Source organism: Papilio machaon, chromosome 21 (assembly GCF_912999745.1).
Source record: "Papilio machaon chromosome 21, ilPapMach1.1, whole genome shotgun sequence".
NCBI classification, from domain to species: Eukaryota; Metazoa; Arthropoda; class Insecta; order Lepidoptera; family Papilionidae; genus Papilio; species Papilio machaon.
In genome coordinates this window covers 3228284-3243913 of record NC_060006.1, presented here as the reverse complement: position 1 = coordinate 3243913, position 15630 = coordinate 3228284, and the positions used below count along the sequence as shown (strand labels likewise).

The 15630-nt window shown below is 36.7% G+C and overlaps 1 protein-coding gene across 3 annotated transcripts in view; it reads left to right on the top strand.

Annotated features, from left to right (window-relative positions):
* Nucleotides 1–11772, top strand: part of LOC106712625 — a 42471-nt gene extending 30699 nt beyond the window's left edge. For all 3 annotated transcript variants that reach the window (XM_014505240.2, XM_045683068.1, XM_045683067.1), the window contains one exon: nucleotides 10113–11772. In XM_014505240.2, the coding sequence (XP_014360726.2) occupies nucleotides 10116–11753 (1638 nt within the window). In that variant the 5' untranslated portion in view covers nucleotides 10113–10115 and the 3' untranslated portion in view covers nucleotides 11754–11772. The remainder of the gene's footprint in view (nucleotides 1–10112) is intronic.
* The last annotated feature ends 3858 nt before the right edge of the window (nucleotides 11773–15630 follow it).

Sequence of the window (15630 nt, the reverse complement as noted above, 5' to 3'; positions counted from 1 at the left end):
CAAAGACATGACAAGAATAAGCTACACTGCGACAAGGATCTTCTGACACTTTTAGCATTGACATGTGGCGGTTATGAGCTAACAATAACAGTTTCACTTATGCTCAACGGGTCACAGAAGTTAGTCGGATTATAAAATATTAACATATAAATAAGCGTTAAAGGCTAAATGGCCCGGTGTTTGATGAATCGATTTGAATGCGATATATGCTGGCTGTGATCTCTAATATAAATTCATATGTTAATGGGAACGCATAGTTTTTACATTCGTTAGAGCTGTGTGACCGTTATTTTTGATGCTATATCAAATGAGGTATTTTAAAATTTGTATAACTTACTATGGGCTTCCACTGATGTATATATGTTATCACTGTTTTTTCAAGGATAATCATGAGTTTTTTTTAATAATTTTTTATATGTTTTGTCAGCAAGAACCCTACCGATTTGGAAACCATTTCTTTGTGATTTTTTTTTGTTTAAAAACTAAAAACCTAATACTTCTTTTGTTCTTACACAACTTTGAATAATTTAGCATACTAATAAAGATGCAAGCTTTTTAACTCTTCCCACATTTTGATATTTCTATATATTTGTGGTTAACCCACACAAGATTCACACTGTAATCTAGTATTAGCTTTTTAGTCTGTGACCTTTGATGACGCATCTAAAATTTTTGAAGTAGGTGGCTGCTTAGTCATTGAATTAAAATGAAATCTTTATTTTCAATATTTAGACAGTTATTGAATGCAACTGCAATTTCTTACAACAATTATTTAGTTGCATAAGAGAGATTTACCCTTGGTTTTTGAGACCAATATCTGTAGAACATTTCGTCATCTCTCTCATTACCTTTGACAAAACAGAGACAAGAATATGTTTTAAACGGAGATTTTGGTCTCTGGAACTCACGAATTAACTGAAGATTATCATAACGGTTTAAAATATATAACGGTAAAAACAACTGTAATTACTGTGTCCTTTTAAAATCCTTTTGAATTTGTTTCCTTCAAAAGAATAAGTTAATTTATTTTTCCTCATTCTATAACGACATTTTTTTCTTTTAATAATATCCGCAATGTATTCCAATAATAGACAATTAAACATTTACTGGTATTTGATGCAATAAAAATAAAAATCTTTGCTCGTCAAAATACACGTTTTAAAATATCAAGGTCGTTACATCTGCCGTGGAGTTAAAATGAATAAATATTTGCATTATATTTTAAAACTGATTAATTAAAAGATAAAAAAATATGCATGATTCAAACGTGTAGGAGATACCGGATTTAATTATATTTTTAAAGTAAAGAAGTACTTAATTGTATGCACCCATAGAGAATGAAATAAATCCGTAATAGAGCGGGCATTAGAATAATTTATAAAGAATAACTAATTATAAGTCAAACGATTGTTTTCTAGTGGTAACAACTTATAGTTTACGTTCGAGTTGTCAAATCCCCTCTAACGTCAAAATGACCGAATTTCAATTGAGTTAGGGGTCAAAGAGTCAATTAGTCGGTTTTATTTTTCTATATAATCTATATATTGTATAATAATAAAATTAGAGTGTATGTATGTAATAACGAAAAATAATAATAATATTTCGTGCACATGATTAATGTATTTGAGTAGCTAACGAAAAACCAATTTTTATTTTTTTTTGTCTCTTCGTAAGTCTGTCCGCTTGTCTGCAAGGTCGCGTCTGTTCCGGGTGATCTCCGAAACGGCTACACCGATATTGACAGGACTTGGACGGGAAGGTAGCTGATGTACACGGGCATATTATAGGTGTATTTTTTAATTCTAAGCTGACCAAGTCGCGGGCGACCGCGGTTAATATTAAGATTAAAATTCTTCTAGCTTTGTCTATTGTAAGTTGACAGTTCGTATTTACTTTATACTCTGTGGATTTGTTTGTAGAGAGCTATACGCTTTAGAGGCGCGGCGCATTAGCACGATAAACTTTCACGTAACGACCATATTAACTAATATACTTTTATACTTAATTCTAGCAGATTTATAAAGTTAATTTTTTTATTCAAAATACTCTTCTTTATCCTGAAAATGTACGAATTCCGTGGGATAGATTTATTTTTCCATGTCCGATGGCGCAGTAACTAGGGACTACATATTACGACTATAGTAAGTGTTGGTTTCGACAAGAGAGCACAGGAAAGAGATAAACAGTTAGTTTATTTGAATAACTGCTATTATACGAAGTCGCGGATCACTGTTAATGCTCATGAAAATATGTAGGATGATTTCTCTTAGTGTCATTTCACAATAGACGTAATATACGTGAAGATTATAGGTGATCATTAACACCCATACTTCAAATGTCAATTGCACGAAGTGAGATCGGCGCCCACGCTGTCTCGCCTTAGACAGGGGTAACCAACCTTTGTTGACGTCAGAATAACCTTCCTCGATACACTTTTTTCTGTTTTTTTTTTCTATTGGTATGAGAGGGATGACGTTTAGTAGAGAAACTTAACGTAGTAAGTAATAAATTGCAGATTTTTTGTCAATTTAGTATAATTTTTAAAAGGTATTATCTTGCTGACAAAAATAGTACTTGAAAAATCCATTCATTTTACCATACATCAAATTTTAAATAGGAAGTGGAAGTAGATTTTACGATTGAGAGGATGCATAGGAAGAGGATATAACCTCTTTCTGTGCATCACCTCCTCTGTCGATTGAAGTTGGGCAACGCATCTGCAATTGCGGATGTCTAAACGGTATCTTGGTTATTTAGTTGAATTCACGTAGTCGCGTGCTCGTTTGCCACCTTATGATATAAATAAATTCAATATTGTCCACCGAGTACTCCGCAGACGCGAATGAGGTAAAGTTTCATGAGCTTGCGGACCATACTCTAACCAGCCCTGTACTAAAGAAAGCTGCGAGTGCCTGTAAAGGGCACACTGGAAGACAAGTTTGCTTCACCTTCATAAATATTATATAACTTTAAAGTTAGTTAGTATTTTGTTATTAATTGTTCTAAATATTAGCACGAAGCGGGATTAAATTATCTTTTTAGATCAATGTTTCTCAGGTCAAATTTAGAAAAATCCAGCATAGAAATAAAAAGCAAAACAATATTAACGAAACTGTTTAAAATAAATCACAGTGCGTGCCCTTTAGAAATAATAACATGGACGTACCTACTTATATTTCCTTGCATTTACCTTGTTTACAAGTCGAATCCAAATACCTAACCTTACATATTAACCGTCAAACTGATATATCAGCGGATACATGACAGTAATTATAAATGTAATTAAAACAGATTGTGTATTGAAATGGATCTATATCGTCAATGGGCGTCGCACGGATGTAAAGACAATGTAAGTGTTTTTCGCGCGGCCGAACGTATCGCATTTCGTATGTAATACACGACTGCTAGTGAACAATATAAGATTAATACGTTAAGTCATTATCTATCGGTGAGGGCCAACATGATTGCTCGCAGGTTTGCTCGCTGCTCATAAGAGGTAATTGCATGCTGTTTTTTTTTTTCAAAAAAATAAGGGGGATGCCAATATGTTTTAACAAAAATTTTTCGACAATGGAAACCTATAATAAGATTATTTTGCATGCATACTCTTTACCCGACGTTCATTAAAGTGTTTCTTCCACGTAGCGTGCTTGGAAAGGCCCGGACAGTCAATTATTTAGGCTTGCGTTTGTAGCGTCTTGTTATTAGCATGCGATGTTATTTCTGTCTTGCAAACCTTATAATAATTGTACTTCAATACAAGTTCAGAACACTCATCGATTTTTTTTCCATAAAATGGTGTGTTTTATTAGAATGTAGTGGAATTTATTTCATATCCTGCTATATGCATATGTTTAATGGAACAAAAGAGGAAGATTACCCAGAAAAAGTATATTTTCCTTCTCATGCTTTCATTTGTTAAAAAAGGATAGAATGGGGAAAAAGGACTCTAATTTAGCACTGCTAGAAGTTTCTCGAAATATTTGAAGAGATACCTTCGTACAAAATTTATAATGCGAAACATTATAATTACAAAATGCACTGCAATTTAATTAAAACGTACCAAGAAGGTTGTAATAAATATATTCACTGAACTGTAACAGCGTTGTTCAAGGCGAGTTGACAGTTAAGAGGAAGTTAAATGCAAATCTGACCAACCAGTTACAACCTACTCTTTATGATTAAACCAAATTGTATACCTACTATTAAAGTACTATTTTGACAAACTTCCTCTTCACGGCTTTTAACATATTCCTAAAGGTTAACTATATTTAGTGCCAAACTCAAGAGTCACTAAGTGGCTTTTAAGGAAGTCTCTTAAATTTAGCATAAGCTTCTGTCATTAGATTGTTACTAATCCAATTTATGTAATGCTTGTAAATAACTATGACGTCATTTAGCTAAGGTAAATTGTTAATATGCACAAGTGTCACATTGTTGACTATCAAATAAAAAAACCTTGGTTTTAAAATTAACCTACATTATGACGGAAACTGTACGAAACATATTCAAGATGTTTAAAATTATGTATGTTCAAGATATAATAATCGTTGGTTTCTGAGATTAAAACAGGTAAACAAACGACCTTCAATTTCCGACTTTATAAATTGTCGGAACTAGATCGTTTCTAAAGAGAGCCAGAGGTGCGTAACTCGTTCACTTAAGCTTATTTTATAGTGTATTTCAAATGAATGATAAAAGCGATAGACGAGATAACTGCCTAATGTATAACATGGATATGGAAATTCAATTTTCTTTCATAATTTAGGATACATGAAAAATTATAAAGAACGCCCTTTATTCAACTTTACATTTCAATAAGTTAAAAAACAGAAATGGAGCTCTTCGATATATAATATAATAAAATTAAAAATCTTACAAACTGAATCAACGTACTTTTACGTACTTAGTAAACTTATTTTTCAAATTTAAGTAATCATTTTGTCTATCAAGCCATAGTTTTTTTTTAAAATCAAAGTGTTGCATATACCTGGTGTAAGTTTATCAAATATCTTAGAGTGACGTAGTGACGTGACGTCACGCCAGATAAAAACCAGAGACAGCCATGTCCTCTACGCGTTATGACTCACTGAGGAATAGAATCGAACTCAAGAATTGTTCGTTGTAGGAACATTACTGCATTTTGTTGTCTTTATCAGCAGCTTATTAGATCACATTATAGTTGACATAGCGCAATCTTTTGAGGCGTTTTTATAAAGTATTCAAACTAAATTTTTGAATATTTGATGATGAAATTAAGTTATTTTTGCAATCATTCTGTTTTACATTTACAGTTTATTTTAACTGGACTTCTTATGAAAAGGCAAAACTCAATTTAAATTAATCACAAACGCTAAAACAAACCATGCTTTTAGACTATTCAGGATTTTTTTTAATAACTTCTACAGTTTATGGCAATTTGTATGGCTTGAGTTCTGTTATTATCTTGGTATCTTTAGTATACATTGACAAGTCAATATATTGCATTGTTTTATGACAGTATTACGCGACATTTGGTGTCCAATTGCGTCCAATGACGCCTGACCAAAGACGTGTTCCGAATACGAAGCAATTGAGGTTATAATAAACTTTACATTGACTGCGTTTATTGTTATGAAGGTCACGTTTTGCGACGAGTTTTTTAGTGTCATACCACGCCACGGAAGCTATTGTTTTTTTTTTGTATATTTTCATTTAATTTCCGGTGTTAGTAGTACTTTGACATACATGTACCGAGGGCCTATCGCAAATATTCGCGAGAACGCTTTCATAACTTGCAGCGCCTCTACCGGGCATAAAGATCGCGTACAAATAACATTTTTAGACGATTACGTTACGAAGACGAGTGTCGCCAACATTCGTGCTACGCCCTCTGCTTTCAATCATTTGTTTGCATACAGGACAATGCAAAGCCAGAGAAGAATTTTTTTAGCAGGAAGTAAAACATAACCTTACTTTGAACCCTAACAGATGGCGCTGTTGGTAATAATTGATACCTGACCTCAGATCCAAAATTTTGACAATTCACTTTACTTAATCCCATTAATTAAGCCAAAAGAAAATAAACCGTCATGGTAATCGATCTGCCATTGCGTTCCGTATACAGTGCTTACAAACTTACGGGCCCCAGTTTGTCATCTCTGTCTGGTTATTACAATATGTAAACTTTATGGCGGCTCGTGGTTACCTGCAACTGTTTTCGCAGGTCGAAATTACAAGCCTCAGTAAAGATTGAATGGCAATATACCGTTAAAATCTTAATGTATTCGATGTTTTGCAACAGCGACGGTCCGTGACCGTTCCACTCTTGACCATAAGGTCGCTCAACGGATCCAACGATGGTCATCTCCAAGATTTATTATGTTGACTTAAATTAGAACGATATTAGGTAGATTAAAATTCGCATTTAAAAAGAATGCACCGAAAACGTCGCATGGCCTTTTGCGGATTTTTCTAAGTTTGAATTTTTTTAATGTTGCGTTCATTTGAAAACTGACTATCTTTAAATCTTATTAAAACTTTACCTAATTAAACTAAGATATACAACTCAATTGGTAGTCTACGTTGTGTTCTTCTAGGTTTAGGCTAAGTTCTACATACATATGTGGCAAATTTCATCGAGATTCTTACAGACTTTCTATACATACCTTATAACAAACATCCATCCATATAAACATTCGCACTTATAATATCAATATGCGTTTGTATACATTCAAACAATGATGTATGAAATAATAATTAAATCGTTTAGTGTGTTCAATTAACAATGTCATACAATGCCGAGAGATCGAATGTCGTTGATTGTGACGCGACGCGCGCGTAAAACAAACATGGCCGCGCACACGTGTTAATGAAATACGAGTGTTGCCATATTTTATAAGTCTTACATTTCTTTTTTCGGGCAATAATACTATTAAGTTACGAGAACTATGACATAGTTTTAACTTTAGTTTTTACCAAAACGCATTACGCATAGAAATCATAATATAAAGGCAAAATATGTTTGATTGCTATTGTTTTTATTTGTTTAATTTGGTTAAAAGTAAGATTTTATAAAGGCTTCACCAAGTTTTTAAATAAAACAGAATATTTGACGGATAAATTTGAGTTGGCACATTTGGCAAAAGAGCACTCTTGTGTTCGACGTGCCAACTGAAACGTGTACATGCGTGCGTTTATTTTGTCACAAGGTTGCAATTAATTGTATTGTATACTTGTTATAACATCTGATTACGTCGTAAGGAGGTCGCCTGTCCTCGTCACCGACCTTTGTTCTTAATTATTTTTTAAACAATGTCTGTGACATAACCATTGTGGAAGTGATATATTTTGATGGACTTTTATAATGAAAAGTCGGTTTAGTTCACAGTTCATAATGTCCCTAGTAAGATTATATACTGGTAAAAACTACGCAGATGTCTTAGATGTCTTGTTTTTATTTATCTTCATCCCTTAGCATCATTTTAGGATAAGTAAAGCGTGAGAAGGGGAAATAGATTTGACGGAGGAGGTGATTGGTAGTATCCTATTTGTCCTCTACTCTGTCTAAAAACGGTAGACTTCTTACAGATGTCTATGAGCAGGGTAACATCAGGTAGAGTTCGTTTGCTACCGTATGTTCTTATATAAAAAACAATGTAGCAATGTTAATATCTTATGAATTGGTGTCAACTCTTTTAAAAATTAATTTATTTCGCTTTTTTAATCTACATAACCTCTATTAACCTTTCATTAAAACAAGCTCTTGTTCCAAATACATTTAATAAATTATTAAAATATTCCAATTTTATCGTAAATGTTTAATACGTATTTTTTATATTACAGTCAAAATCTGTTATAACGACATCGAAGGGACTACTCATATTGAGTCGTAAAAACCGATAGTTGTAACAACCGGTGACAGGTATTAATAGGAAAGATATGTATATAACATTCAGCCAGGACCTTTGATTTTGGTCAATTTAACCGGTATGTTGTTCTAAACGATGTCGCCATAAACGGTTTTGACTGTATTTAAAATATGATGTAACTATGTAAATAAAATAGCTTTGTCATGCCATTAAAACCTTAATGGTGAGCAGAGGCATACAAACGTTACGCTATTTAAAAAACGATTTTTTGAATTTGGAACATGAGTTTGAGTCTAATATTTAATGAAAATAACGTAAGTTACCCAGAGTTTGAGAAAATGAGAGGGTTTAAAATATGTTTTGGTACATTTGTATTTATTTCGGTAATGAAAACGGTATTAGTACGACAAAAAGTAAATTTTCCCGTTAGTAACCAAGTAACAACTTTGAGGTTTGGGAAAATTATTTGATATCAAACGAAGATACTCTTTAGATGACCACATGTCACTTTAAAAATTATGTTAACTGCTATTAGCATATAACTGTTAAAGATTAACTGTTATAATGAAACTGGTTATAATAAACGCAAAACTTTTTCCAATCGCAAAATCATATTTTAACTCCGCTTTGTTTTTAGCATTACTTCCTATAATCAATTATCATACAACTTGGTTAAAAGATAAAAAGTTTAGACATACAAATATTCAGGGTTGTTGTTTTTAATCGCAAGCACCAAAAAAATATACTAAAACAGTGACAACCCTCGCAAACATAAACCTTATGTCTTTTTAATCATACATTGCTGTTTGTGTATTGTGAGTTTACAGATTTATTATGAAGTAAGCATTGGACACGTTCCGTTAATTAGGGCTGGCTCAGTTTTCGCTAACAGTAAACTAGAAACGGTTACACTTATTAGCATACTGGATGTATATTTGATAAGATAAAGCATGTTTTATGCTAATATAGTTGGGCTGTCCCAGAAAATAATTAATTTATTACGCAAAGAATACTTAATATTATTGAGAGTATGAAAATAATATTAATATTATTGTTTTCTTTCAAATATTATTAATTTTATTTTATTTTAAGAAATTCAAAGATATGTGTGCCGTCAACCAATCAATACAGTGCCAGTGACTATGGCCTAATCACCCCTTCAATGGGGATTTACAATTAGCTGATGATGAATAGGGTTAACGGTGAAATTAAATAACATATACAGAAACATATAACTATATAAAAAAACATTGCATCACAATCATCACCAACTTAAGTTATTCCTGGTATGGGCATGAGGTCACCAAGAACAATCATAACTTCATCATAACTTATTTTAACATGCACACGATCCGAAGTCCAACGCGATTGTAGTTCATAGGAATTATAAGAATGAACAATTGAAATAATGTTGGAATATTAAAGAAAAGGGGAAGAGGATTTTACGATTGATTGATGGAAATCTCCCCTCTCAGTACAAAGTGTAAATAAGGAATGCTTATGCCATTCATTTGTTTCGGATGCCTAGATCTATCGGTAGTTAAAAACACTGATATTTAAGTTATCTGTGGCTGTTGATTATCTTCAAAAAGGTTCTAATGAATCACTTATAGAGCGGATATAAAAATAAATCTCTACAAAGTGTTTAATCATAATCGTTAGTAAGGAATAGCACTGTACTTGCGTGATTACGTTATCGTCCCCTCTTTTAATATTTTAGTTTTTGGCCATGTTCTAATGGAAGATACGCCAATTTTGTCACCGTTGTGTTCTGTACCCAGATATTCGCTAATAAAAAGGCAAACACATAACACAATCATTGTTTATTCATTCAATATGTATAGTTTCGTAACGTATCTTTATAACTTCACGAGGTCGCGGCGGAAGTCGACCAATAAACCATTTGTGCTGTGAAAGTATGAGTTATTTAAACATACTATTGTACTTTAAGTATAGTATACCAGAACCATTCGATTATATCATCTCCGGACGTAGTCCGTGCATACATACATACATACATAGATACAGGATCACTCTTCTTTCTCTGATGTGCAACAATTTTTTTCTTCCTTATTTTACCTTACCACTTATGTCATATTTGTGTACCAACTTACTGCATAAATCATAACAAGACAGATACGATCTTAACGTCATTTTTAAGAACCAATTTCAAAAATTCTGCGTGTGAGATTTACTCCAAGGTCTCACAAAGAATTAATGAACTGCTGTGCAATGCGTAACGTATATCGTGTTGTGTTGCAGGCGATGCGGGGCTGGTGTGCGCGCTGGAGCGGCGGTGGGCGCGGACGGCTGCGCTGGCTGGCCGCGCTGTTGTGCTGGGTGGCACTGGCAGCCGTGGCCCTGCCGCGCCTGCAAGCTCCGCCCGCGCCGCGACCCGCGCCGCCAGCGCCCCCTGCCCGCCTGCTGTTGCAGTCCGAGGCGGCCGCCTCCACTCCCGCGGTCATCACTCCCGCTCTTCCAGCCACCGACACTAGGGTGCTCACCGAAGACGAGCTACGAGCCGACGCCGAGCGCAGACTGCCCTCACTCCCCCTCGCCTACTGGCACAAGCACAAGGACGATAAAAACAAATACTACAAAAAGAAGGACTGCGCGCCCTTCCCTTCGATATACGACTTAGAATTCCATAATACGTACTGGCAGACTCTTCGGGCTAGCCAAGGCGTGTTCCACCTCTACGGCGCGTACATGGACGCGCGGAACACGTCGCGCATCGGGCCCGCGGTGCGCGTGCTCGCCGTGCACGACCGGATTAAGCCCACGCTCGCAACGCACTGCCAGCTCTGGTTCGAGGAGCGCGAGGCGCCCGTCGTCGTGCGCAACCTCGAGTACAAGTACGTGTGGAACAGCAAGTGGGGCAACTACCGGGATCACGTGCTGCAGCCCTACCTGCTGGCGTGCGTGCTGCCCGCCGAGGTGCGCCATCTGGTACCGGCATCCGTCTCCATCGTGGAGAACCCCTGCGACAGGGCAACCAATAACCTCCGCGTGCACTACGACCGGCCCACGCCGCCGACGCCAAGAAAGGAGTTTGCGGTGTGTGTCAAGGGGCTCGACTTTTTACACGAGGACCTCTCTGTCCGCCTCGTCGAATGGATAGAGTTGGTCCGCATTCTCGGTGCCGACAAGATATTCTTCTACGAACTGCAGGTGCACCCTAACATAACCAAGGTGCTGGACTACTATAGAGCGCAGGGCGCGGTCGAGGTGACGCCGATCACGCTGCCAGGCGGCCAGCCCAATCTGCCCGGCCTGCAGCACATGTACCTCAAGAAGAAGACTACACACAAGCGCCAGATGGAGCTGATTCCGTACAACGACTGCCTGTACCGGCACATGTACGAATACCGGTGGCTGGCGCTGCTCGACATCGATGAGGTGATCGTACCGCTCGAGGACGAGGACTGGAGCGGGCTGATGCGGCGCGTGCAACCGCTGGCCGTACCTGCAGCGGGCAAGCCGGCGCGCTCCTCCTACCACGCCTCTAATCTGTACTTCCTGGACTCGCTACGTCACGAGCACGGTTGGGAGGAGGGCGTGCCTCGCTACATGCACATGTTGCAGCACGTGTACCGCACGCGCAACTTCACCAAGCCAGGCCAGTACGTGAAGGCGTTCCACGAGACGGAGCGCGTGCTGGCGCTGCACAACCACTTCCCGCTGGCGTGCCTCGGCGGTGCATGCTCCTCGTATGCTCTAGAGACGCGGCACGCACGGTTGCAGCACTACCGCGCGGACTGCGTCACCGCGCTCAGCAAATCGTGCGGCGAGCTGCGCGCGCAACCCGTACGCGACACGGCGCTGTGGCGCTGGCGCGGTCCGCTGCAAGAGCGCGCCGAACGGGCGCTGCGCGATCTCGCCTTCCTGCCGCCGCACCGGTGACCCGAGCCCGCCGCGCCCTCGCGCGCCCAACACCCTACGCTTAGTCTATAACTATTCAATGCTAGTATTAAACTTATTTTTATAGTTTTTACGAGTTTTGTTATTATCCCTTAAATAAAACTAACATCCTTCTCAGGCTATGCTCTGCGAGAAGGCATGTCTATATTAGTTGCTAGATCTATAGGGAATTTAACTATATAGAGCTTATATAAATATTCAGCTTACTCTGGTGAAAAATGGCAAGCAATACTTGCTCGCTGATATCATGAATTAATTAAGACTTAAACAAGAAAATCAGAGGGCTGTTGCTAAATAAAATAAAACGGTAACGAAAAAGAAAGTATGTAATTAGAGAGAATGTGCATAATACACGATGATCGTATGGTCCGCTGCTTCAGACACGCAGAGAAAATTCAACGAATAAATAACGACTGTTCTAATTATTACATTAGTTTAGAATTTGAAGTTTGGTAGTTAAAATAATTAATGTTTCTATGATCACTATATCTGTATATGCGAAAACCATTTTTCTGATCATAGAACGCAAAGTAAATTTTTCGTAAAATCGAGCTTGTTAATGACAAAAAAGGAAAGAATTAAAAGTTTCTGAAGTTTGATTTTAAATGTTACAATGGTATGACATAGATGACGCTCGAATAACAATTATTGAAAAGTTGTTATAGCGACATCTTTCTACAGGTAGATAAACTACTTGGCGCAGTAGAAGAATTGTTGGCACTTAACAATAGATGGCGGGTTATAACGATCAAACTAAAACTTTATTAAAAATCGTTGATGATTCAAGAATGTTATTATATAGATTTAAAAAAGGTAAGACTAGATAAAAGCCTTAAGGACTTTCTTCGCTTTTTGACAATTTGTAAAACGCAATTAAAAATTATTTGAGATAGATTATTAAAATGGGTTGTTATTCAACATATCTTTTTAGTTTCATATTTTTTTACCAGATGGGGTTAAAATGCAATAAAATTCTAATGAAACGAAATCTCTTTTTATTTAAAAAATAGTTTTTTTATGATGAATCGATGTATAACATGGATAAATAAATTAAAATTACTGTACCAAAGCCCAAATCTTAAACAACAATAGTTTCTTAGTAAAGTGAAAAAATGTCAAATTTATTTATTTATTTATTAAAGATGTACATCAATTGCATGTTCAACAAGCACGAAAAGGTACAAATAGCACACAGACGGTAAAAACAGAGGAACACACAGATAACAGACGTACACAGCATATGAAATAGTACTCCAGCTTATATGGTTTTCTTCGCACGCTCTGATAATAAAATTTATACAATAAATTTGCTACAACTTCTACCCATTTAGCCTTCTTTTCAGGTTTAAAAGCTCGAAATAGGAGCTGCAATTTTAGTTACTGGTTTGTACGTAGTTTTTTTTTAGATTGTAAGCGCACATTATACTGCGTTGTGGTCATCTCTATATTATTAGCACATTAACATATTATTATTAAGCATTGTACACATTCAATACAAGTACAACTTGCCACTATCGTCCTTCGCGCGGTCGCGCTTTACGGATTTGTTAAGGCTGTCCAAAATAACTTTTTATAACAGTTTTATTTATTCCAAATTATTAAATTAATATCACAGAACATAATTTAAAAAAATTGTTTTAATCGATTACAATCCAAAGCTTCTTATTCGATGACGTGGAAAAAATATAATTGAAATTTAATTAATTATTTGTACACTTAATTTACATTTTTATTTAAAAAAAATGTTTTAAATATTAATGTATTTTGGAATATTTTTATTTAAACCCTTACCATCGCTAGAATAGACCAAGACAATCACTCCTTGCCTATGTAATACATAATAATAAAGTGCCAGCCCTAACCATGATCCTTTATATGGGGACAATAGTTGGTGGACATAAAGAAACTTATTATGGTGTAGAGGACAGTCAGACTGTAGTCATCATCAGAGCAAGTAAGGTGAGTGATGATTCCATTTTAAACATTGTCATATTCTTTGATCAATCAGAAATAGTAACTTCACTTACAACGGATTCTTCGGACGTAAATTATCTTTTTTATTTATATTTTTTATAGCAAAAGGTGGCAAACGAGCAAACGGCCACCAGAATTCGCCAAAATAGAGAGGCGACCGTTGCCAATAAACATCCGCAAATGGAGAAGTGGACGCACAGAGTATGTTTCCCCTTCCTATGAGTCCCTCTCCGCCTCTCGCCCCTCTTCCGGCAAATCCAATTCCCCTTGCCATCCTCTCCTAATAAGAAAAGGATGAGAAGGGAACGAGGACTAAAAATAGGCCTCCGGCACCACGCTCATCAGACGAAACGCAGAATTGATTCCACTCCACGCCTGTCTTCTGTGTGGTCGTGGTCTTGCACTTGTCTACCATGTTCATTCGTGCACCCAAGAAATGTTGTTGTTATGGTATCTACCACTGTATAGTTATCCTCGTGTAACATCGTGTATGGTCGAATCGTTTCAGATAAATCGTTTATAGATCATTGATAAATTTCCCACCTCTTTTTATAAACAGCTTGAAGATACTGCAATTAAACAGTTGGTAAATAGAACATCTGTATCGTGCGACCTTCGTTAGATAGGTAAACAGTTTCATAGTGCATCCGTTTATCGCCTATCTCTATTGCAATTAGGGCTGCCACCTTTTTAGATTCTTTGGTTTTGCACAGAGCTGGTTTGACATCGATGTTTTCGAGACAGAGTGGACAAACAAGTCCAACAAGGAAGAAGTATGGGACATCGTTTTCTTTTCGTCATATGACAAGAACTTTAGGAGAGTGCTCTCTTAACCATGTTGAGGGCCTCTACCCGGGACGCCCCTAAAGCGCGGCGACCCTTGTACCTCTGGGTTAAGTCGGCCCTGAACAAGGAATGGTTGAAAAATCTCCGGTCGTTGTTTTTTTTCGGAATTAATGTTTGGGTCAGTGTTAGAAAAAGGTGAGTAGCCCTAGTTGAATAACAGTCTCTCCAACTAGTCGTATCTCGATTAATTGCCGGCCTTGATCATTACCTGCCACACGACCAAATCCAGCGCGTGATCGAATGCAATTTTCTGTACCAATTTCTTTTGTTAGTTTTTTTTTTCGAAAAATGTCAAAGAACTAGTCTAAGCAAAAGAGTACGTTACAAATAGACATCCCTAACTTTAGTTTGAGTTGCAGATTCCAACTAATGGTGTGATACTATAGTTTCTATCTCTATCTAGTGGTCTCTCTTCTTATTCCTTTAGCGAATTTAATACATGTGCCAAGCTAAACAAGTATACATTATGTATAGTGGTCGACTCCCTGCTAACCATATATACCACTGTCGATTGATGAAAAATTCTATAGTTATCTCTTTCATGGTCTACTCACCCCTAAGTTAGGGTAGGTTCTGAGCCCCTCGGTGGGGACGTATTGTGAGCTGATGATGATGATGATCTCATTCATTCACCTTGAACAAAACTCAGATAATAATATGCCTTGTATGGATATTTGGACAACGGAAACTTACAATTAGGTGAATTATTTCGTGTTCTTTCAGTATACGATTGTTATAACTTTGTACTACATAGTTCAATATGTAATTTTTGCCAGCTTAGTGACGCATAATGAGACATTCTTTAGGATTTTATTCGTAGTCGACACGTGTCAAGAGTCAGGCAGATAACGTTTACAGATTGCGCGCTGTGGCTGTGACCTAGACAATGACCGATTCTGGTGAAATATTTTTTTCTGAAAAGATATTATTTAAAACCAAAGATATTCAATATAGCGTATTGAAGACATGCTCTTATCGGTAATCAGGAGCTGCTATAAGTTTGACTCTTATAATACCACTAGGTAACAAAATAGTTAGC